This window comes from Bombina bombina, chromosome 8 (genome assembly GCF_027579735.1).
Source record: "Bombina bombina isolate aBomBom1 chromosome 8, aBomBom1.pri, whole genome shotgun sequence".
Lineage (NCBI taxonomy): Eukaryota > Metazoa > Chordata > Amphibia > Anura > Bombinatoridae > Bombina > Bombina bombina.
Genome location: NC_069506.1, coordinates 7,482,746 through 7,506,576, shown reverse-complemented (window position 1 = coordinate 7,506,576; position 23,831 = coordinate 7,482,746). Strand labels below are relative to the sequence as shown.

At 40.2% G+C, this 23,831-nt stretch overlaps 1 protein-coding gene across 3 annotated transcripts in view; it reads right to left on the bottom strand.

Moving 5' to 3' along the window:
* LOC128637944 (carotenoid-cleaving dioxygenase, mitochondrial-like) overlaps positions 1-23,831 on the bottom strand; it is an 89,880-nt gene that overhangs the window by 11,710 nt on the left and 54,339 nt on the right. The window contains exon 10 of one of the 3 annotated variants that reach the window (XM_053689831.1): positions 19,948-19,950. The exons of the other annotated variants lie outside the window; for them this stretch is intronic. Within the exon in view, the coding sequence (XP_053545806.1) occupies positions 19,948-19,950 (3 nt within the window). The remainder of the gene's footprint in view (positions 1-19,947; positions 19,951-23,831) is intronic. 3 annotated transcript variants of the gene reach the window in all.

The following is a 23,831-nucleotide window of genomic DNA, read 5'->3' as shown; positions in this document are numbered from 1 at the left end:
CCTGAGTGACTATGGAGGAGTCCACCCAGGAAAGGACAACCGTGACCAAAGGTTTCTCCTTAAGTGGTTCCGGGGACTAGGATAAACCACCCAAGGTCTGCCTCCGACAGGACCTTAGGTGTGAGCATTTCCCGGCCGTGTAGGACAAGACTTCAAAAGGTGGCCCTGTAACCCACAATAGAGGCAGAGCCCCTCCCTCCTCCTAAAGGCCCTCTCCGCCGCGGAGAGACGCATGAATCCCAACTGCATCGGCTCAGCAGTACCTGGTTACTCGGGACCAGGAGGCATGGGAGGAGAGGGAGGCATGGGTGGGAACGAACACGTAGGAGACAACGGAACAGGAGGTTTCCGCAAGCGCTCCTTGAAAGAGGGCCTCTCTCTGAGTCTGATGTCAATTAGGATAAAAAAAGACACCAATCTCCGTTGGAGGGTTCTCCATGGATCCTGACAAGTTATCTGCAGTTCTGCAGTGGCCTCGCCCAGTTGGTCTTCGGTCTATTCAACATTTTTCGGGGTTCGCCAATTACTATAGAAAGTTTATTAAAAACTTTTCTTCCTTGGTCAAACCTATCACAGACATGACCCGTAAAGAGAATGATCCACTCCATTGGCCACCTACTGCCATTGAGGCCTTTGATAGTCTTAAGACTGCCTTTGCTGCCGCTATAGTTCTGGCTCATCCTAACCCTGTCCTGCCTTTCGTTCTTGAGGTCGATGCGTCTGAGACTGGAGTAGGTGCCCTCTTGTCTCAACATCCTACGCCTGACGGTTCCTTGCATCCGTGTGGTTTCTTCTCTAAGAAATTGTCTCCAGCGGAGTGCAATTATGAAATTGGCGACAGGGAATTACTGGCCATAATTTTGGCACTCAAGGAATGGAGGCATCTTCTCGAGGGTACTAGCGTGCCAGTGCTCATTCTTACTGACCACAAGAATTTAACTTATCTATCTGAAGCAAAACATTTGTCTCCCCGACAGGCCAGATGGGCGCTATTTTTGTCTCGATTTAATTATGTGGTCTCCTACCTGCCTGGTAGTAAGAATGTTAGGGCTGATGCCCTCTCTCGACAATTTTCGCCTCTGTCCAAGGAGGAGTCTGTACCTACTCCTGTTATACCTCCTGACCATATTTTGGCTACCATACGTACTAATTTGACTTCTCCCTTGGGGGAGGAGATCCTGGCTGCACAAACCAATGCACCGCCTGAAAAACCTAGTGGTAAGTGTTTTGTTCCTGAGAATCTTCAAACTAAACTTTTGCACACTTACCACTATCCTAAAGCCGCAGGTCACCCAGGCAAGAACCAAATTATTTGGTCTGTCACTCGACAATTCTGGTGGCCAGGTCTTCGTTCTGATGTTGCTGCCTATGTTGCCTCCTGCTCAGTTTGTGCACAGAATAAGACTCCTCTACGTCTTCCTGTGGTTTTTCTTCAACCTATTGCTAATGGTGAGCGTCCTTTGGACACATCTTTCCATGGACTTCATTGTCGAGCTCCCTGTTTCCAATGGCAATACTGTTATCCTTATGGTGGTTGACTGTTTTTCTAAAATGTCACATTGCATTCCCTTGATGAAGCTGCCTACCGCTGAGGAGCTTGCTTCAATTTTTGCCCGGGAGGTCTTCCGTTTACATGGGTTACCCAAGGAGATAGTGTCGGACCGGGGTAGCCAGTTTGTCTCCAGATTTTGGCGTTCCTTTTGTGCTCAAATGGGGATCCAGCTTTCCTTCTCCTCAGCATATCACCCTCAATCCAATGGGGCTGCGGAACGGTCTAATCAAGCTCTGGAACAGTTCCTCCGTTGCTATGTATCAGATCACCACAATAATTGGTCTGAACTGTTACCTTGGGCAGAGTTTGCTCGTAATAGTGCTATTAATGCTTCCTCCAAGCTATCCCTGTTCATGGCGAATTATGGGTTTCAACCATCCTTGTTGCCTGATTCATTCATGTCTCAGGGTATTCTGGCTTTGGAGGAGCATCTCCGGCAACTCCGTTCTACTTGGGTGCAGATTCAGGATTGCCTTCATCGTTCTATGCAGCGCCAAAAGTTCCAGGCTGATCGTAGGCGCCTGCCCACACCTTCCTACCAGGTTGGTGAGAGAGTTTGGCTGTCCTCCCGCAACTTGAACCTTCGTGCGCCTTCCAATAAATTGGCTCCCCGTTATGTTGGTCCTTTTCGAATACTCCGACGGGTTAATCCTGTGGCCTACGCTCTTGACCTTCCTCCTGCTATGCGCATCTCCAATGTTTTTCATGTCTCCCTCTTGAAACCATTGGTTTGTAATCGGTTTACCACTGTGTTGCCTCGTCCCTGTCCTATCTTTGTTGACAACCATGAGGAGTATGAGGTCAGCAGCATTATTGACTCTCGTATGTCCAGGGGCCGTGTACAGTATTTGGTTCACTGGAGGGGCTACAGTCCGGAGGAGCGTTCTTGGGTTCCCTCCTCTAAAGTTCATGCTCCGGCCCGCCTCCGTACCTTCCATGCCCGTTTCCCCAATAAGCCTTTTGTCCTCCCGCAGGGGAGGGGTCGTTGAGGGGAGGGTACTGTCAGGGTTTTTCCCTGTTGTGTTTGCCATGTGCTGCTGGCAACCATTTTACTCACCTCTCTTCCTGACTTGGTGCATTGTGGGGGATGCTGCTCACTTCCTGCACTTCCTTTTATGGCCAGACTGTTGTGCATCATCCATGTGAGACAGGATACAGTCTCAGAATTGTGATGTCATCATTTATTATTTTAAGGGCCTCAGTATGCTTTGCCTTTGCGTTGTCTGAGACCTGTTTGTGAGAGTTCCTGTGTATTACCTGGCTGCCTGACGTCCTTCCTGGTTCCTGATCCCTGGCTTGTTCCTGACTCCGGCTCGTCTGACTATTCGCTTTGGCTCCTGACTTGGCTCGTCTGACTACCAGCTCTGTTTTTGACTCCTGGCTCGTTATTTGACTTGTGGACATTTTAGAATTTTTTGCTATTAATAAAGGTGTGATTATTTTTGCACTTCTCGTCTCAGTCTGATTCCTGGCACCCTAACACGGATGAAGATAGTAGAGGTCCCCGTGCTGGATGAAGCTGTCGCCACCTGGAAGAAGACCTTCACCACCGGACTTCAGGAACGGTGAGTACCTATTTCGGGGTTAGACTTAGGTTTTTTTGGGGGGTGTTTTTTTTCATGGGCTGATTGCCTTTTTAAGGACAATGCCCATACAAATGCCCCTTTAGGGGCAATGGGTAGCCTAGGTTTTTTTAGAGTTAGGTTTTTTTATTTTGGGGGGGTTAGTTGAGTGGGGTTTTTTACTGTTAGGGGTTAACTTGTATTTTTTAATGTAAAAGAGCTGTTAAACTTAGGGCAATCTTAGATTTTTTTTTATTTTTCGTAATTTTAGAGTTTTTATTTTTTTGTAATGTTAGGGGTTTTTTTTGTTTGTTTTTTCGTATTGTTAGGATTTTTTAATTTTGTAATTTAGCTTTTATTATTTTTCGTTTATTTTATTGTTTTAAAATAGTAATGTTAGGTTTAATTATAGTTTAAGCATAGTTTTTTTTATTTCACAGGTTCGTTTTTATTTATTTTAAGGTAATTATATTGTAACTTTAATTTAAAGTTACGGGGGTGTTAGGTTTAGGGGTTAATAGTTTAATTTAGTGTGTCGCAATGTGGTGGTTTAGGGCTTAATAGCTTTTTTTATAGTAGTTGCCGTGGGGGGGCGGCAGTTTAGGGGTTAACAGGTTTATTTACTGTTGGTGATGTGGGGGGTCGGCGGTTTAGGGATTAATACTTTAATTTAGTGTTGGTGATGTGGGGGGCTCGGCGGTTTAGGGGTTAATAGGTTTATGATAGTATTTGCGATGCGGGTATGGCGGTTTAGGGGTTAATAGGTAATTTATGAGTGTTAGTGTACTTTGTAACATTTTAGTCATGATTCATGTGAAACATTTTTGTTTTGCAAAATCCAAAACTACTGGTCTTCGTAGAATTGATTGTGTCGGTATAGGCTATAACGCTAGCCTTAAGTACATTTTTTTCCCCTGATGATGTTAATGCTGTTGTCCAATTAGATTTGTGGCATTTTGGAATGTTTGCATTTATAAAAAAAAAAAAGCCCTTTTGAGCATGCGTTCGATAAGTCATGAAACTGCTCTGCCTTCCAGCAACGCATGCGCATTTGCAATTTTTTTAAAAATCAATGCCCACAGCTCATTAGATATGGAGCACCTATAGCAATTATAACAGCATCCAATTACCATTGAGCTTTGCGCACAACAAGGGGGGGCTGGGTGAACAAATGCCGCTATACGATAGACAGAATCATATAATATAAATACCTAACGCCTAGATTTAGAGTTCTGCGGCCAAAGGGGTGCGTTAGCTACGCGTGCTTTTTTTCCCACACACCTTTTAAATACAGCTGGTATTTAGAGTTCACAGAATGGCTGGGTTTTCAGTGCGTTAGGCTCCAAAAAGGGAGCGTAGAGCATAATTTAACGCTACTGCAACTCTAGATACCAGCGGTGCTTACGGAAGCGGCCAGCTTAAAAAAACGTGCTCGTGCACGATATCCCCATAGAAAACAATGGGGCTGTTTGAGCTGAAAAAAAACCTAACACCTGCAAAAAAGCCGCGTTCAGCTCCTAACGCAGCCCCATTGTTGTCTATGGGGAAACACTTCCTAAGTCTGCACCTAACACTCTAACATGTACCCCGAGTCTAAACACCCCTAACCTTACACTTATTAACCCCTATTCTGCCGCCCCCGCTATCGCTGACACCTGCATATTATTATTAACCCCTAATCTGCCGCTACGTACACCACCGCCACCTACATTATAGCTATGTACCCCTAATCTGCTGCCCCTAACACCGCCGACCCCTATATTATATTTATTAACCCCTAATCTGCCCCCCACAACGTCGCCGCCAGCTACCTACACTTATTAACCCCTAATCTGCCGAGCGGACCGAACCCCTATTATAATAAAGTTATTAGCCCCTAATCCGCCTCACTCCCGCCTCAATAATCCTATAATAAATAGTATTAACCCCTAATCTGCCCTCCCTAACATCACCGACACCTAACTTCAATTATTAACCCCTAATCTGCCGACCGAATCTCGCCGCTACTGTAATAAATGGATTAACCCCTAAAGCTAAGTCTAACCCTAACACTAACACCCCCCTAAATTAAATATAATTTAAATCTAGCGAAATAAATTAACTCTTATTAAATAAATTATTCCTATTTAAAGCTAAAACATAATTTATGTAAGAACTTACCTGATAAATTCATTTCTTTCATATTAGCAAGAGTCCATGAGCTAGTGACGTATGGGATATACATTCCTACCAGGAGGGGCAAAGTTTCCCAAACCTCAAAATGCCTATAAATACACCCCTCACCACACCCACAATTCAGTTTAACGAATAGCCAAGAAGTGGGGTGATAAAAAAGTGCGAAAGCATATAAAATAAGGAATTGGAATAATTGTGCTTTATACAAAATCATAACCACCACAAAAAAGGGCGGGCCTCATGGACTCTTGCTAATATGAAAGAAATGAATTTATCAGGTAAGTTCTTACATAAATTATGTTTTCTTTCATGTAATTAGCAAGAGTCCATGAGCTAGTGATGTATGGGATAATGACTACCCAAGATGTGGATCTTTCCACACAAGAGTCACTAGAGAGGGAGGGATAAAATAAAGACAGCCAATTCCTGCTGAAAAAAATCCACACCCAAAATAAAGTTTAACGAAAAACATAAGCAGAAGATTCAAACTGAAACCGCTGCCTGAAGTACTTTTCTACCAAAAACTGCTTCAGAAGAAGAAAATACATCAAAATGGTAGAATTTAGTAAAAGTATGCAAAGAGGACCAAGTTGCTGCTTTGCAGATCTGGTCAACCGAAGCTTCATTCCTAAACGCCCAGGAAGTAGAAACTGACCTAGTAGAATGAGCTGTAATTCTCTGAGGCGGAGTTTTACCCGACTCAACATAGGCAAGATGAATTAAAGATTTCAACCAAGATGCCAAAGAAATGGCAGAAGCTTTCTGGCCTTTTCTAGAACCGGAAAAGATAACAAATAGACTAGAAGTCTTACGAAAAGATTTCGTAGCTTCAACATAATATTTCAAAGCTCTAACAACATCCAAAGAATGCAACGATTTCTCCTTAGAATTCTTAGGATTAGGACATAATGAAGGAACCACAATTTCTCTACTAATGTTGTTGGAATTCACAACTTTAGGTAAAAATTCAAAAGAAGTTCGCAACACCGCCTTATCCTGATGAAAAATCAGAAAAGGAGACTCACAAGAAAGAGCAGATAATTCAGAAACTCTTCTGGCAGAAGAGATGGCCAAAAGGAACAAAACTTTCCAAGAAAGTAATTTAATGTCCAATGAATGCATAGGTTCAAACGGAGGAGCTTGAAGAGCTCCCAGAACCAAATTCAAACTCCAAGGAGGAGAAATTGACTTAATAACAGGTTTTATACGAACCAAAGCTTGTACAAAACAATGAATATCAGGAAGAATAGCAATCTTTCTGTGAAAAAGAACAGAAAGAGCAGAGATTTGTCCTTTCAAAGAACTTGCGGACAAACCCTTATCTAAACCATCCTGAAGGAACTGTAAAATTCTCAGTATTCTAAAAGAATGCCAGGAAAAATGATGAGAAAGACACCAAGAAATATAAGTCTTCCAGACTCTATAATATATCTCTCGAGATACAGATTTACGAGCCTGTAACATAGTATTAATCACAGAGTCAGAGAAACCTCTTTGACCAAGAATCAAGCGTTCAATCTCCATACCTTTAAATTTAAGGATTTCAGATCCTGATGGAAAAAAGGACCTTGTGACAGAAGGTCTGGTCTTAACGGAAGAGTCCACGGTTGGCAAGAGGCCATCCGGACAAGATCCGCATACCAAAACCTGTGAGGCCATGCCGGAGCTACCAGCAGAACAAACGAGCATTCCTTCAGAATCTTGGAGATTACTCTTGGAAGAAGAACTAGAGGCGGAAAGATATAGGCAGGATGATATTTCCAAGGAAGTGATAATGCATCCACTGCCTCCGCCTGAGGATCCCGGGATCTGGACAGATACCTGGGAAGTTTCTTGTTTAGATGGGACGCCATCAGATCTATTTCTGGAAGTTCCCACATTTGAACAATCTGAAGAAATACCTCTGGGTGAAGAGACCATTCGCCCGGATGCAACGTTTGGCGACTGAGATAATCCGCTTCCCAATTGTCTACACCTGGGATATGAACCGCAGAGATTAGACAGGAGCTGGATTCCGCCCAAACCAAAATTCGAGATACTTCTTTCATAGCCAGAGGACTGTGAGTCCCTCCTTGATGATTGATGTATGCCACAGTTGTGACATTGTCTATCTGAAAACAAATGAACGATTCTCTCTTCAGAAGAGGCCAAAACTGAAGAGCTCTGAAAATTGCATGGAGTTCCAAAATATTGATCGGTAATCTCACCTCCTGAGATTCCCAAACTCCTTGTGCCGTCAGAGATCCCCACACAGCTCCCCAACCTGTGAGACTTGCATCTGTTGAAATTACAGTCCAGGTCGGAAGCACAAAAGAAGCCCCCTGAATTAAACGATGGTGATCTGTCCACCATGTTAGAGAGTGTCGAACAATCGGTTTTAAAGATATTAATTGAGATATCTTCGTGTAATCCTTGCACCATTGCTTCAGCATACAGAGCTGAAGAGGTCGCATGTGAAAACGAGCAAAGGGGATCACGTCCGATGCAGCAGTCATAAGACCTAGAATTTCCATGCATAAGGCTACCGAAGGGAATGATTGTGACTGAAGGTTTCGACAAGCTGTAATCAACTTTAGACATCTCTTGTCTGTTAAAGACAGAGTCATGGACACTGAATCCATCTGGAAACCCAGAAAGGTTACCCTTGTCTGAGGAATCAAAGAACTTTTTGGTAAATTGATCCTCCAACCATGATCTTGAAGAAACAACACAAGTCGATTCGTATGAGATTCTGCTAAATGTAAAGACTGAGCAAGTACCAAGATATCGTCCAAATAAGGAAATACCACAATACCCTGTTCTCTGATTACAGACAGCAGGGCACCGAGAACCTTTGTAAAAATTCTTGGAGCTGTAGCTAGGCCAAACGGCAGAGCCACAAACTGGTAATGCTTGTCCAGAAACGAGAATCTCAGGAACTGATAATGATCTGGATGAATCGGAATATGCAGATATGCATCCTGTAAATCTATTGTGGACATATAATTCCCTTGCTGAACAAAAGGTAAGATAGTCCTTACAGTTACCATCTTGAACGTTGGTATCCTTACATAACGATTCAATATTTTTAGATCCAGAACTGGTCTGAAAGAATTCTCCTTCTTTGGTACAATGAAGAGATTTGAATAAAACCCCATCCCCTGTTCCGGAACTGGAACTGGCATAATTACTCCAGTCAACTCTAGATCTGAAACACATTTCAGAAATGCTTGAGCTTTTACTAGATTTACTGGGACACGGGAAAGAAAAAATCTCTTTGCAGGAGGTCTCAACTTGAAACCAATTCTGTACCCTTCTGAAACAATGCTCTGAATCCAAAGATTGTGAACAGAATTGATCCAAATTTCCTTGAAAAAACGTAACCTGCCCCCTACCAGCTGAGCTGGAATGAGGGCCGCACCTTCATGTGGACTTAGAAGCAGGCTTTGCCTTTCTAGCTGGCTTGGATTTATTCCAGACTGGAGATGGTCTCCAAACTGAAACTGCTCCTGAGGATGAAGGATCAGGCTTTTGTTCTTTGTTGAAACGAAAGGAACGAAAACGATTATTAGCCCTGTTTTTACCTTTAGATTTTTTATCCTGTGGTAAAAAAGTTCCTTTCCCACCAGTAACAGTTGAAATAATGGAATCCAACTGAGAACCAAATAATTTGTTACCCTGGAAAGAAATGGAAAGTAAAGTTGATTTAGAAGCCATATCAGCATTCCAAGTTTTAAGCCATAAAGCTCTTCTAGCTAAAATAGCTAGAGACATAAACCTGACATCAACTCTGATAATATCAAAAAACATAATTTATGTAAGAACTTACCTGATAAATTCATTTCTTTCATATTAACAAGAGTCCATGAGCTAGTGACGTATGGGATATACATTCCTACCAGGAGGGGCAAAGTTTCCCAAACCTTAAAATGCCTATAAATACACCCCTCACCACACCCACAAATCAGTTTAACGAATAGCCAAGAAGTGGGGTGATAAGAAAAAAAGTGCGAAGCATATAAAATAAGGAATTGGAATAATTGTGCTTTATACAAAAAAATCATAACCACCACAAAAAAGGGTGGGCCTCATGGACTCTTGTTAATATGAAAGAAATGAATTTATCAGGTAAGTTCTTACATAAATTATGTTTTCTTTCATGTAATTAACAAGAGTCCATGAGCTAGTGACGTATGGGATAATGACTACCCAAGATGTGGATCTTTCCACACAAGAGTCACTAGAGAGGGAGGGATAAAATAAAGACAGCCAATTCCTGCTGAAAATAATCCACACCCAAAATAAAGTTTAACAAAAAACATAAGCAGAAGATTCAAACTGAAATCGCTGCCTGAAGAACTTTTCTACCAAAAACTGCTTCAGAAGAAGAAAATACATCAAAATGGTAGAATTTAGTAAAAGTATGCAAAGAGGACCAAGTTGCTGCTTTGCAGATCTGGTCAACCGAAGCTTCATTCCTAAACGCCCAGGAAGTAGATACTGACCTAGTAGAATGAGCTGTAATTCTCTGAGGCGGAATTTTACCCGACTCAACATAGGCAAGATGAATTAAAGATTTCAACCAAGATGCCAAAGAAATGGCAGAAGCTTTCTGGCCTTTCCTAGAACCGGAAAAGATAACAAATAGACTAGAAGTCTTACAGAAAGATTTCGTAGCTTCAACATAATATTTCAAAGCTCTAACAACATCCAAAGAATGCAACGATTTCTCCTTAGAATTCTTAGGATTAGGACATAATGAAGGAACCACAATTTCTCTACTAATGTTGTTGGAATTCACAACCTTAGGTAAAATTCAAAAGAAGTTCGCAACACCGCCTTATCCTGATGAAGAATCAGAAAAGGAGACTCACAAGAAAGAGCAGATAATTCAGAAACTCTTCTGGTAGAAGAGATGGCCAAAAGGAACAAAACTTTCCAAGAAAGTAATTTAATATCCAATGAATGCATAGATTCAAATGGAGGAGCTTGAAGAGCCCCCAGAACCAAATTCAAACTCCAGGAGGAGAAATTGACTTAATGACAGGCTTTATACGAACCAAAGCTTGTACAAAACAATGAATATCAGGAAGAATAGCAATCTTTCTGTGAAAAAGAACAGAAAGAGCAGAGATTTGACCTTTCAAGGAACTTGCGGACAAACCCTTATCTAAACCATCCTGAAGAAATTGTAATATTCTCGGTATTCTAAAAGAATGCCAAGAAAAAATGATGAGAAAGACACCAAGAAATATAAGTCTTCCAGACTCTATAATATATCTCTCTGGATACAAATTTACGAGCCTGTAACATAGTATTAATCACAGAGTCAGAGAAACCTCTTTGACCAAGAATCAAGCGTTCAATCTCCATACCTTTAAATTTAAGGATTTCAGATCCTGATGGAAAAAAGGACCTTGAGACAAAAGGTCTGGTCTTAACGGAAGAGTCCACGGTTGGCAAGAGGCCATCCGGACAAGATCCGCATACCAAAACCTGTGAGGCCATGCCGGAGCTACCAGCAGAACAAACGAGCATTCCTTCAGAATCTTGGAGATTACTCTTGGAAGAAGAACTAGAGGCGGAAAGATATAGGCAGGATGATACTTCCAAGGAAGTGAAAATGCATCCACTGCCTCCGCCTGAAGATCCCGGGATCTAGACAGATACCTGGGAAGTTTCTTGTTTAGATGAGAAGCCATCAGATCTATTTCTGGAAGTTCCCACATTTGAACAATCTGAAGAAATACCTCTGGGTGAAGAGACCATTCGCCCGGATGCAACGTTTGGCGACTGAGATAATCCGCTTTCCAATTGTCCATACCTGGGATATAAACCGCAGAGATTAGACAGGAGTTGGATTCCGCCCAAACCAAAATTCGAGATACTTCTTTCATAGCCAGAGGACTGTGAGTCCCTCCTTGATGATTGATGTATGCCACAGTTGTGACATTGTCTTATCTGAAAACAATGAACAACTCTCTCTTCAGAAGAGGCCAAGACTGAAGAGCTCTGAAAATTGCACGGAGTTCCAAAATATTGATCGGAAATCTCACCTCCTGAGATTCCCAAACCCCTTGTGCCGTCAGAGACCCCCACACAGCTCCCCAACCTGTAAGACTTGAATCTGTTGAGATTATAGTCCAGGTCGGAAGAACAAAGAAGCCCCCTGAACTAAACGATGGTGATCTGTCCACCATGTCAGAGAGTGTCGTAAAATCGGTTTAAAGATATTAATTGAGATATCTTTGAGTAATCCCTGCACCATTGGTTCAGCATACAGAGCTGAAGAGGTCGCATGTGAAAACGAGCAAAGGAGATCGCATCTGATGCGGCAGTCCTAAGACCCAACATTTCCATGCATAAGGCTACCAAAGGGAATGATTGTGACTGAAGGTTTTGACAAGCTGATATCAATGTTAAACTTCTCTTGTCTGACAAGGACAGAGTCATAGACACTGAATTTATCTAGAAACCTAAAAAGGTTACCCTTGTCTGAGGAATCAATGAACTGAATGGTAAATTGATCCTCCAACCATGAACTTGAAGAAACAACACAAGTCGATTCGTATGAGATTCTTCGAAAATGAGAAGACTGAGCAAGTACCAAGATATCGTCCAAATAAGGAAATACCAAAACCCTATTCTCTGATTACAGAAGAAGGGCACCGAGAACCTTTGAAAAAAATTCTTGGAACTGAGGCTAGACCAAACAGTAGAGCCACAAAACTGGTAATGCTTGTCTAAAAAGAGAATCTCAGACACTAAAAGTGATCTGGATGAATCGGAATATGCAGATACACATCCTGTAAATCTATTGTAGATATATAATGCCCTTGCTAAACAAAAGGCAGGATAGTCCTACAGTAACCATCTTGAATGTTGGTATCCTAACATAACGAATCAATAATGATAGATCCAGAACTGGTCTGAAGGAATTGACCTTCTTTGGTACAATGAAGAGATAAAATAAAACCCCAGCCCCTGTTCCAGAACTGGAACTGGCATAAATACTCCAGCCAACTCTAGATCTGAAACACATTTCAGAAATGCTGAGCCTTGCTGTGTCAACTGGGACACGGGAAAGAAAAGAATCTCTTAGCAGGAGGCCTTAACTTGAAGCCAATTCTGTACCTTTCTGAAACAATGTTTCTGAAACCAGAGATTAAGAACGGAATTGATCCAAATTTCTTTGAAGAAAACGTAATCTGCCCCATACCAGCTGAGCTGGAATAAGGGCCGCACCTTCATAGGTACTTAGGAGCTGACTATAGGTTTCTATAAGGCTTGGCTATATTCCAAACTGGAAATAGTTTCCAAACTGATACCGCTCCTGAGGATGAAGGATCAGGCTTTTGTTCCTTGTTGTGAGGAAAGGAACGAAATGATTATTTACCCTGGAAAGAAAGGGAAAGCAAAGTTGACTTAGAAGACATGTCAGCATTCCAAGTTTAATCCATAAAGCTTTTCTAGCTAAAATAGCTAGAGACATATACCTGACATCAACTCTAATGATATCAAAAGATGGTATCACCAATAAAATAATTAGCATGTTATAGAATAATAATAATGCTATAAAATTATGATCTGTTACCTGTTGCGCTAAAGCTTCTAACCAAAAAGTTGAAGCTGCAGCAACATCCGCTAAAAATATAGCAGGTCTAAGAAGATTACCTGAACATAAGTAAGCTTTTCTTAGAAAAGATTCAATTTTCCTATCTAAAGGATCCTTAAATGAAGTACTATCTGCCATAGGAATAGTAGTATATTAGCAGGAGTAGAGACAGCCCCATAACCTTAGGGATTTTTGTCCCAAAAAACTCTAATCTGTCAGATGGCACAGGATATAATTTGCTTAAACGTCTAGAAAGAGTAAATAAATTACCCAAATTATTCCATTCCCTGGAAATTACTTCAGAAATAGCATCAGGGAGATAAAACACTTCTGGAATAACTACAGGAGATTTAAAAACCTTATTTAAACGTTTACATTTAGTATCAAGAGGACCAGAATCCTCTATTTCTAATGCAAATAACACTTCTTTAAGTAAAGAACAAATAAATTCCATCTTGAACAAATACAAAGATTTATCAGCATCAACCTCTGAGACAGAAACCTCTGAACCAGAAGAACCATTATCAGTATCAGAATGATGATGTTCATTTAAAAATTCATCTGAAAAAAAGAGAAGTTTTAAAAGACTTTTATGTATACTAGAAGGAGAAATAACAGACATAGCCTTCTTAATGGATTTAAAAAATAAAATCTCTTATGTTATCAGGAACACTCTGAAAATTAGATGTTGACGGACAGCAACAGGTAATGTAATAGTACTAAAGGAAATTTAATCTGCATTAATAAGTTTGACATGACATGCAATACAAATAACAGCTGGAGAAACAGATACCAAAAGTTTATAGCAGACTTAGCTTGGTAGCTCCAGCACTGTGCAGTGATTTTCCTGTAGTATCTTCTGACTCAGTTGCAACGTGGAACATCTTACAATATGTAAAAGAAAAAAAAAACAACATATAAAGCAAAATTGATCAAATTCCTTAAATGACAGTTTCAGGAATGGGAAAAAAATGCCAGTGAACAAGCTTCTAGCAACCAGAAGCAATAAATAAAGAGACTTAAATAATGTGGAGACAAAAATGACGCCCATATTTTTTAGCGCCAAAAAAGACGCCCACATTATTTGGCGCCTAAAATGTTTTTGGCGCCAAAAATGACGCCACATCCGGAACGCCGACATCTTTGACGCAAAATAACGTCAAAAAATGACGCAACTTCCGGCGACACGTATGACGCCGGAAACGGAAAAGAATTTTTGCGCCAAAAAAGTCCGCGCCAAGAATGACGCAATAAAATGAAGCATTTTCAGCCCCCGCGAGCCTAACAGCCCACAGGGAAAAAAGTCAAATTTTTGAGGTAAGAAAAAATATGATAATTCAATGCATAATCCCAAATATGAAACTGACTGTCTGGAAATAAGGAAAGTTGAACATTCTGAGTCAAGGCAAATAAATGTTTGAATACATATATTTAGAACTTTATAAATAAAGTGCCCAACCATAGCTTAGAGTGTCACAGAAAATAAGACTTACTTACCCCAGGACACTCATCTACATGTTTGTAGAAAGCCAAACCAGTACTGAAACGAGAATCAGTAGAGGAAATGGTAAATATAAGAGTATATCGTCGATCTGAAAAGGGAGGTAAGAGATGAATCTCTACGACCGATAACAGAGAACCTTATGAAATAGACCCCGTAGAAGGAGATCACTGCATTCAATAGGCAATACTCTCTTCACATCCCTCTGACATTCACTGCACGCTGAGAGGAAAACCGGGCTCCAACTTGCTGCGGAGCGCATATCAACGTAGAATCTAGCACAAACTTACTTCACCACCTCCCTTGGAGGCAAAGTTTGTAAAACTGATTTGTGGGTGTGGTGAGGGGTGTATTTATAGGCATTTTAAGGTTTGGGAAACTTTGCCCCTCCTGGTAGGAATGTATATCCCATACGTCACTAGCTCATGGACTCTTGTTAATTACATGAAAGAAATGGCATCACAGATAAAATTATTAGCATGTTGAAGAAGAATAATAATATCATGAGAATCACGATGTGTTACTTGTTGCGCTAAAGTTTCCAACCAAAAAGTTGAAGCTGCAGCAACATCAGCCAAAGATATAGCAGGTCTAAGAAGATTACCTGAACACAGATAAGCTTTTCTTAGAAAGGACTCAATTTTCCTATCTAGAGGATCCTTAAACGAAGTACCATCTGACGTAGGAATAGTAGTACGTTTAGCAAGGGTAGAAATAGCCCCATCAACTTTAGGGATCTTGTCCCAAAATTCTAATCTGTCAGACGGCACAGGATATAATTGCTTAAAACGTTTAGAAGGAGTAAATGAATTACCCAAATTATCCCATTCTTTGGAAATTACTGCAGAAATAGCATTAGGAACAGGAAAAACTTCTGGAATAACCACAGGAGCTTTAAATACCTTATCTAAACGTTTAGAATTAGTATCAAGAGGACCAGAATCCTCTATTTCTAAAGCAATTAGTACTTCTTTAAGTAAAGAACGAATAAATTCCATTTTAAATAAATATGAAGATTTATCAGCATCAACCTCTGAGACAGAATCCTCTGAACCAGAGGAATCATCAGAATCAGAATGATGATGTTCAGTTAAAAATTCATCTGTAGGGAGAGAAGTTTTAAAAGATTTTTACGTTTACTAGAAGGAGAAATAACAGACATAGCCTTCTTTATGGATTCAGAAACAAAATCTCTTATATTATCAGGAACATTCTGCACCTTAGATGTTGAAGGAACTGCAACAGGCAATGGTACTTTACTAAAGGAAATATTATCTGCTTTAACAAGTTTGTCATGACAATCAATACAAACAACAGCTGGAGGAATAGCTACCAAAAGTTTACAGCAGATACACTTAGCTTTGGTAGATTCAGCACTTGACAGCGATTTTCCTGTAGTATCTTCTGACTCAGATGCAACGTGAGACATCTTGCAATATGTAAGAGAAAAAACAACATATATATAAAGCAAAATTGATCAAATTCCTTAAATGACAGTTTCAGGAATGGGAAAAAATGCCAAAGAACAAGCTTCTAGCAACCAGAAACAATAAAAAATTAGACTTAGGGGGGCGGAGCTAGCAGCCGAAGAAGCCAGACGTTTTTCTCTATAGCTCCTGACATAAGATTAAATATACTAATATTTTAAGCAAACTAAGGACTCTTAAACTCTAATAATCGCACTTGGAAGAGCAGTACAAATTTTATTGGTCATTGTCAAAAAAGCATTAGACGCTACAGCGGCATAGAGATCTTTTGGCCTGAGCTGACAACTGTGCAGAGTTAGCCGCCATTATACAGAACAACTACGCGCCTACGTTACTGATAGAGGCACATTCCCTGCAAGTTTAGAGGCGCCCTCAGCTATAGTATGGAGAAACTGCTTTCAACTAAGCTACGTGGCTTGCTGTTCTCCTTGGACACCCAACAACAAGATCTCATTGATGAATTGAGAAGGGCTGTGGGCGCGCAACCGGATCTCATGCCAGCATGTAAGACCGAGGAAAATCCTTGTACTAATGTCCCAGATGCATTGCATTGGGAAGGAATGGTGTCTCAAGAGACCGGGGACATACGTAATGCAGGAACATGGATCCCTGAATCCAAGATGGCGATGCAGCTCAATCCCTTACAGCTCTCTACAGCTGAGGTGGGGACTCTCAGGCGCAGCGCAACGCAGCTCCGGAGTACTTTGACACAGATGGAAGAAGCAGAGAAAGAACCACAACCTACTCCATCTGCATGGAATCTTAGAGGGCATAATGCTGTTGTCGGAGCTGATGACGTCCAGCAGCACCAGGGTCTCTCTGCAGAGCTTTACAACAAGCCGACCCACGCTTTGTGGAATACAATCCAGACACTGGAAATCATAAGTGAGACTGGCGGAACCTGGAGATCTGCTGGGAGCGGAGGTGAGCAGAGTATGGTGAGGGGGACTTGTGTCCGTTGGGACCCGCTAGCCTCTGGCTACTACAGTGAAAGAACAACCTCAGTGATTTGGCATCCTGTGTACCAAATCACCCAGTCTGCCTTATTTTACATTCTAAGACCCATGCATTGGAACAAACTGGGCAGTTGCGGCATTGGTTAACTGAAGCCTCTCTTGCTGTAATATTGAGGACAGTCTGAACCTTTATAGATCTTTTGCCTCTGAAGCGATGTCCTTCATAACGCCACATGGACTGTTCTCATGCCAGTTAGTAATACTAACACCAAAGTGTTTTACTCTGTTTATATTTTTCAGCCATCACATTTATTATTATGTTTGATGTTCTCTATAATAATTTCTATTACACATCAGTAACTTAGTGCAATGTTCTATTTCTTAATAATATTCTTGCATTGATAAGTCTTATATATGGCGATACTTGTTATATCTGCAGTCAGAAGCAGATAAAATTTTGGATGGCAGCTTTGGGAATTTTTTTTTATCTTTTATATGTTTTTATTCCTTTTTTTTTCATGTATGCTTAGCCTCAGATTTGGTTAAAATATTCAATACATCTACTAAGCTAGCTAGGCGGCTTGAAAGTATGTGTTATATTTTTAGTAATGTTTATTCTGTTATGCCCTTAGGAGCACTCTCATCCTCAATATATACATTTTCCATTTGCTGCCTATTAACCATATTCGGGCTGAGGCCATATCTGCTTAAATACTATATATTTAACTATATGTTGCAACGAATCAACGGTTCATATAACTACTTTGTATATGTACAATTACAGTTCATAATATGTTGTTTTACATATGTGATAGACTAAAGCATGCATGAATTCTGATGACTGTTATCTGTCCTATATGCTAATGAACATTAATATGTATTCTCTATCTTTAGCCAATATTGTCTAGTTTGACGCCTTGCAATGTAAATGTCAGCTTTTGATTTATGCTAATTCTCTATAAGCTAACCGCTAGCTCTATATGAAATTCTATGCAAGAAGGGTGAAATCATTTACCATGGTCATAACTATAGATAAACCTCCCATTTTATAATATTATTCTTTGACAATGCTGAGTTTGATGCCTTGCACTGAATATATTGGATATCTATTCCTACCTGTTAGAATTCTAACTGCTTAATATTTAACCTTACGCCGTTATTGCTATGTATTGTAATTTTTACATGACATCCATTAGTAGGACTCAAGCATATATCATTCTTAGTTCCTTGTTAGCTTTTCTGTCTTATGCATGATCTGTTTTCTTACCAGAACGCCACTCTATATACCTTTAATAATCTATTACATGCTCTTTAGCAGGCCACACAAGAGCATGTTTATTCACCAAGCATATTGGTATTTTGTTTGATCATCTAAGGCTCTATTCAGTCAACTTGCCCTGGGTCTCTCACCCTTAATTGTCCTCTTTGTCTATGGAGGGTATAAAATCTTCAGATAAGGTTAGATTGCCTAATTCATATTCTCAGCATGGCCTAGCAATCACCTTAGCTTCCGCTGTAGTGTAGTACTCCGCTAAGGATAGGGATTAGCACTTTGAAGTACCTTGACTACTTGCTGGATTTAATGTTTTTATGGGGTTTGGCGGTATTCTTGCTATTCCTAATTCTAATGTATGCCAGTGTAGCGGGGTATACCTTTCTCCTAATAATACCCACTAAATAATTTACAAACAGATCTACTCCTTAGTTATATGCATAATGCTGTTATAATTAACAGAGTTGCCTTATGCCACTATTTAGTTATTCTACCTAGAGTTAAGATACCACTGCGCCCCACTACCCACTCCTAAGTAGACAAATCTCCCAAGACATATCTAATTTATCTTTTTAGCAATCTAGCTCCCTGGCCTACAGTCTCTATGTTTGTGCTCTCCCGGGCCCACTCCTAGTACCTCATGCTACTTACACTTATATATGGCTCCGCCCTCCCACCCCCTTTACCTATACATATAGCGGTGCTTACCCGCTGAATATCCCCCTCCCTTTATATATCTCGGCCCAAGAGTGGCTGATACTTATATTAAACCTCCACAGGCTGATATTTTGGTTTTAGATAATATTTTACTAGAATGTGGAGTTCATACGCTGATAATATAAAATGAAGTTCTATTTTTTTTTTCTCGCCAAAGATATTGTCTATCTTCATAACCAGACTTGAAATGTATTTTTTACTTGCTCAATATGCATATTATGATCTCAATTATGCTTTTGTATAGACAATGTATTTTTCTCTCTGTTGTAACTTTTGCCTTAGGGCGAGTCTTTGTTTTGATGTTATATGCTTTAACTTCAATAAAAAAATAATTTTCAAAAAAAAAAAAATGAGACTTAAATAATGTGGAGACAAAAGTGACGCCCATATTTTTTCGCGCCAAATAAGACGCCCACATTATTTGGCGCCTAAATGCTTTTTGGCGCCAAAAATGACGCCACATCCGGAACGCCGACATTTTTGGCGCAAAATAACGTCAAAAAATGACGCAACTTCCGGCGACACGTATGACGCCGGAAACGGAAATAGAATTTTTGCGCCAAAAAAGTCAGCGCCAAGAATGACGCAATAAAATGAAGCATTTTCAGCCCCCGCGAGCCTAACAGCCCACAGGGAAAAAGTCAAATTTTAAGGTAAGAAAAATGTTAAATTAAAATGCATTATCCCAAATATGAAACTGACTGTCTGAAAATAAGGAAAGTTGAACATTCTGAGTCAAGGCAAATAAATGTTTGAATACATATATTTAGAACTTTATAAACAAAGTGCCCAACCATAGCTAGGAGTGTCACAGAAAATAAGACTTACTTACCCCAGGACACTCATCTACATATAGCAGATAGCCAAACCAGTACTGAAACGAGAATCAGCAGAGGTAATGGTATATATAAGAGTATATCGTCGATCTGAAAAGGGAGGTAAGAGATGAATCTCTACGACCGATAACAGAGAACCTATGAAATAGACCCCTTAGAAGGAGATCACTGCATTCAAATAGGCAATACTCTCCTCACATCCCTCTGACATTCACTGCACGCTGAGAGGAAAACCGGGCTCCAACTTGCTGCGGAGCGCATATCAACGTAGAATCTAGCACAAACTTACTTCACCACCTCCATCGGAGGCAAAGTTTGTAAAAACTGAATTGTGGGTGTGGTGAGGGGTGTATTTATAGGCATTTTGAGGTTTGGGAAACTTTGCCCCTCCTGGTAGGAATGTATATCCCATACGTCACTAGCTCATGGACTCTTGCTAATTACATGAAAGAAATACTTACCTGTAAAATAAACCCTAATATAGCTACAATATAAATTATAATTATATTATAGCTATTTTAGGATTTATATTTATTTTACAGGTAACTTTGTATTTATTTTAACCAGGTACAATAGCTATTAAATAGTTAAGAACTATTTAATAGCTAAAATAGTTAAAATAATTACAAAATTACCTGTAAAATAAATACGAACCTAAGTTACAATTAAACCTAACACTACACGATCAATAAATTAATTAAATAAAATACCTACAATTACCTACAATTAAACCTAACACTACACTATCAATACATTAATTAAATACAATACCTACAAATAAATACAATTAAATAAACTAACTAAAGTACAAAAAATAAAAAAGAACTAAGTTACAAAAAATAAAAAAATATTTACAAACATTAGAAAAATATTACAACAATTTTAAACTAATTACACCTACTCTAAGCCCCCTAATAAAATAACAAAGCCCCCCAAAATAAAAAAATGCCCTACCCTATTCTAAATTACAAAAGTTCAAAGCTCTATTACCTTAACAGCCCTTAAAAGGAACTTTTGTGGGGCATGCCCCAAAGAATTCAGCTCTTTTGCCTGTAAAAAAAAACATACAATACCCCCCCAACATTACAACCCACCACCCACATACCCCTAATCTAACCCAACCCCCCCTTAAATAAACCTAACACTAAGCCCCTGAAGATCTTCCTACCTTGTCTTCACCATGCCAGGTTCACCGATCGATCCAGAAGAGCCTCCGATGTCTTGATCCAAGCCCAAGAGGGAGGCTGAAGAGTGACGTCCATCCTCCGGCTGAAGTCTTGATCCAAGCGGGCAGAAGAGGACATCCGGACCAGCAAACATCTTCATCCAAGCCGCATCTTCTATGTTCTTCAATTCGATGATGACCGGCTGATCTTCAAGACCTCCAGCGCGGATCCATCCATCTTCACCGAAGACTTCCCGACGAATGACGGTTCCTTTAAGGGACGTCATCCAAGATGGCGTCCCTCGAATTCCGATTGGCTGATAGGATTCTATCAGCCAATCGGAATTAAGGTAGGAAAATTCTGATTGGCTGATGGAATCAGCCAATCAGAATCAAGTTCAATCCGATTGGCTGATTCAATCAGCCAATCAGATTGCGCTCGCATTCTATTGGCTGTTCCGATCAGCCAATAGAATGCGAGCTCAATCTGATTGGCTGATCGGATCAGCCAATCGGATTGAACTTGATTCTGATTGGCTGATTCCATCAGCCAATCAGAATTTTCCTACCTTAATTCCGATTGGCTGATAGAATCCTATCAGCCAATCGGAATTCGAGGGACGCCATCTTGGATGACGTCCCTTAAAGGAACCGTCATTCGTCGGGAAGTCTTCGGTGAAGATGGATGGATCCGCGCTGGAGGTCTTGAAGATCAGCCGGTCGTCATCGGATTGAAGAACATAGAAGATGCGGCTTGGATGAAGATGTTTGCTGGTCCGGATGTCCTCTTCTGCCCGCTTGGATCAAGACTTCAGCCGGAGGATGGACGTCACTCTTCAGCCCCCCGCTTGGGCTTGGATCAAGACATCGGAGGCTCTTCTGGATCGATCGGTGAACCTGGCATGGTGAAGACAAGGTAGGAAGCTCTTCAGGGGCTTAGTGTTAGGTTTATTTAAGGGGGGTTTGGGTTAGATTAGGGGTATGTGGGTGGTGGGTTGTAATGTTGGGGGGGGTATTGTATGTTTTTTTTTTACAGGCAAAAGAGCTGAATTCTTTGGGGCATGCCCCACAAAAGGTCCTTTTCAGGGCTGGTAAGGTAAAAGAGCTTTGAACTTTTTTAATTTAGAATAGGGTAGGGCATTTTTTTATTTTGGGGGGCTTTGTAATTTTATTAGGGGGCTTAGAGTAGGTGTAATTAGTTTAAAATTGTTGTAATATTTTTCTAATGTTTGTAAATATTTTTTTATTTTTTGTAACTTAGTTCTTTTTTATTTTTTGTACTTTAGTTAGTTTATTTAATTGTATTTATTTGTAGGTATTGTATTTAATTAATGTATTGATAGTGTAGTGTTAGGTTTAATTGTAGGTAATTGTAGGTATTTTATTTAATTAATTTATTGATCGTGTAGTGTTAGGTTTAATTGTAACTTAGGTTCGTATTTATTTTACAGGTAATTTTGTAATTATTTTAACTATTTTAGCTATTAAATAGTTCTTAACTATTTAATAGCTATTGTACCTGGTTAAAATAAATACAAAGTTACCTGTAAAATAAATATAAATCCTAAAATAGCTATAATATAATTATAATTTATATTGTAGCTATATTAGGGTTTATTTTACAGGTAAGTATTTAGCTTTAAATAGGAATAATTTATTTAATAAGAGTTAATTTATTTCGTTAGATTTAAATTATATTTAACTTAGGGGGGTGTTAGTGTTAGGGTTAGACTTAGCTTTAGGGGTTAATCCATTTATTACAGTAGCGGCGAGATTCGGTCGGCAGATTAGGGGTTAATAATTGAAGTTAGGTGTCGGCGATGTTAGGGAGGGCAGATTAGGGGTTAATACTATTTATTATAGGGTTATTGAGGCAGGAGTGAGGCGGATTAGGGGTTAATAACTTTATTATAGTAGCAGTGCGGTCCGCTCGGCAGATTAGGGGTTAATAAGTGTAGGCAGGTGGAGGCGACGTTGAGGGGGGCAGATTAGGGGTTAATAAATATAATATAGGGGTCGGCGGTGTTAGGGGTACATAAGGATAACGTAGGTAGCGGCGCTTTGCGGTCGGCAGATTAGGGGTTAATTATTGTAGGTAGCTGGCGGCGACGTTGTGGGGGGCAGGTTAGGGGTTAATAAATATAATATAGGGGTCAACGGTGTTAGGGGCAGCAGATTAGGGGTACATAAGTATAACGTAGGTGGCGGTCGGCAGATTAGGGGTTAAAAATATTTTATCGAGTGGCGGCGATGTGGGGGGGCCTCGGTTTAGGGGTACATAGGTAGTTTATGGGTGTTAGTGTACTTTAGAGCACAGTAGTTAAGAGCTTTATAAACCGGCGTTAGCCCAGAAAGCTCTTAACTACTGACTTTTTTCTGCGGCTGGAGTTTTGTCGTTAGATTTCTAACGCTCACTTCAGCCACAACTCTAAATACCGGCGTTAGAAAGATCCCATTGAAAAGATAGGATACACAATTGACGTAAGGGGATCTGCGGTATGGAAAAGTCGCGGCTGAAAAGTGAGCGTTAGACCCTTTCCTGACTGACTCCAAATAACGGCGGTAGCCCAAAACCAGCGTTAGGAGCCTCTAACACTGGTTTTGACTGCTACCGCCCAACTCTAAATCTAGGCCTTAGTGACTTTTTAAAAAATAAAGTTAGAGACTCTACTAGTTATAATCTCTTTTATTAGAATCAGGCTTCTAAACTATGTAAATTACCATCACTTTAATGTAAAACACACTCAAGGTTGCTTGTTGAACATGGTGCTCTATAAAGACTTAAACACTTGTAGAAGCTACTCAGCCTCCCCATGGCCAATAGCTGAAAGCATTAAGTGATTAAAGGCTTACAGAGGTCATTCCCCAGGGAAGTTGCCTATTCTATCCCCTTAATGTACCCTACCTGTAACAGATGACAAAGAGACTAGGTATGGGATAACAATACACACATATAACATAGATGGCGGCATATGAGACTTTTAACTACTAAGAACTACAAGAGGTAAGCGGC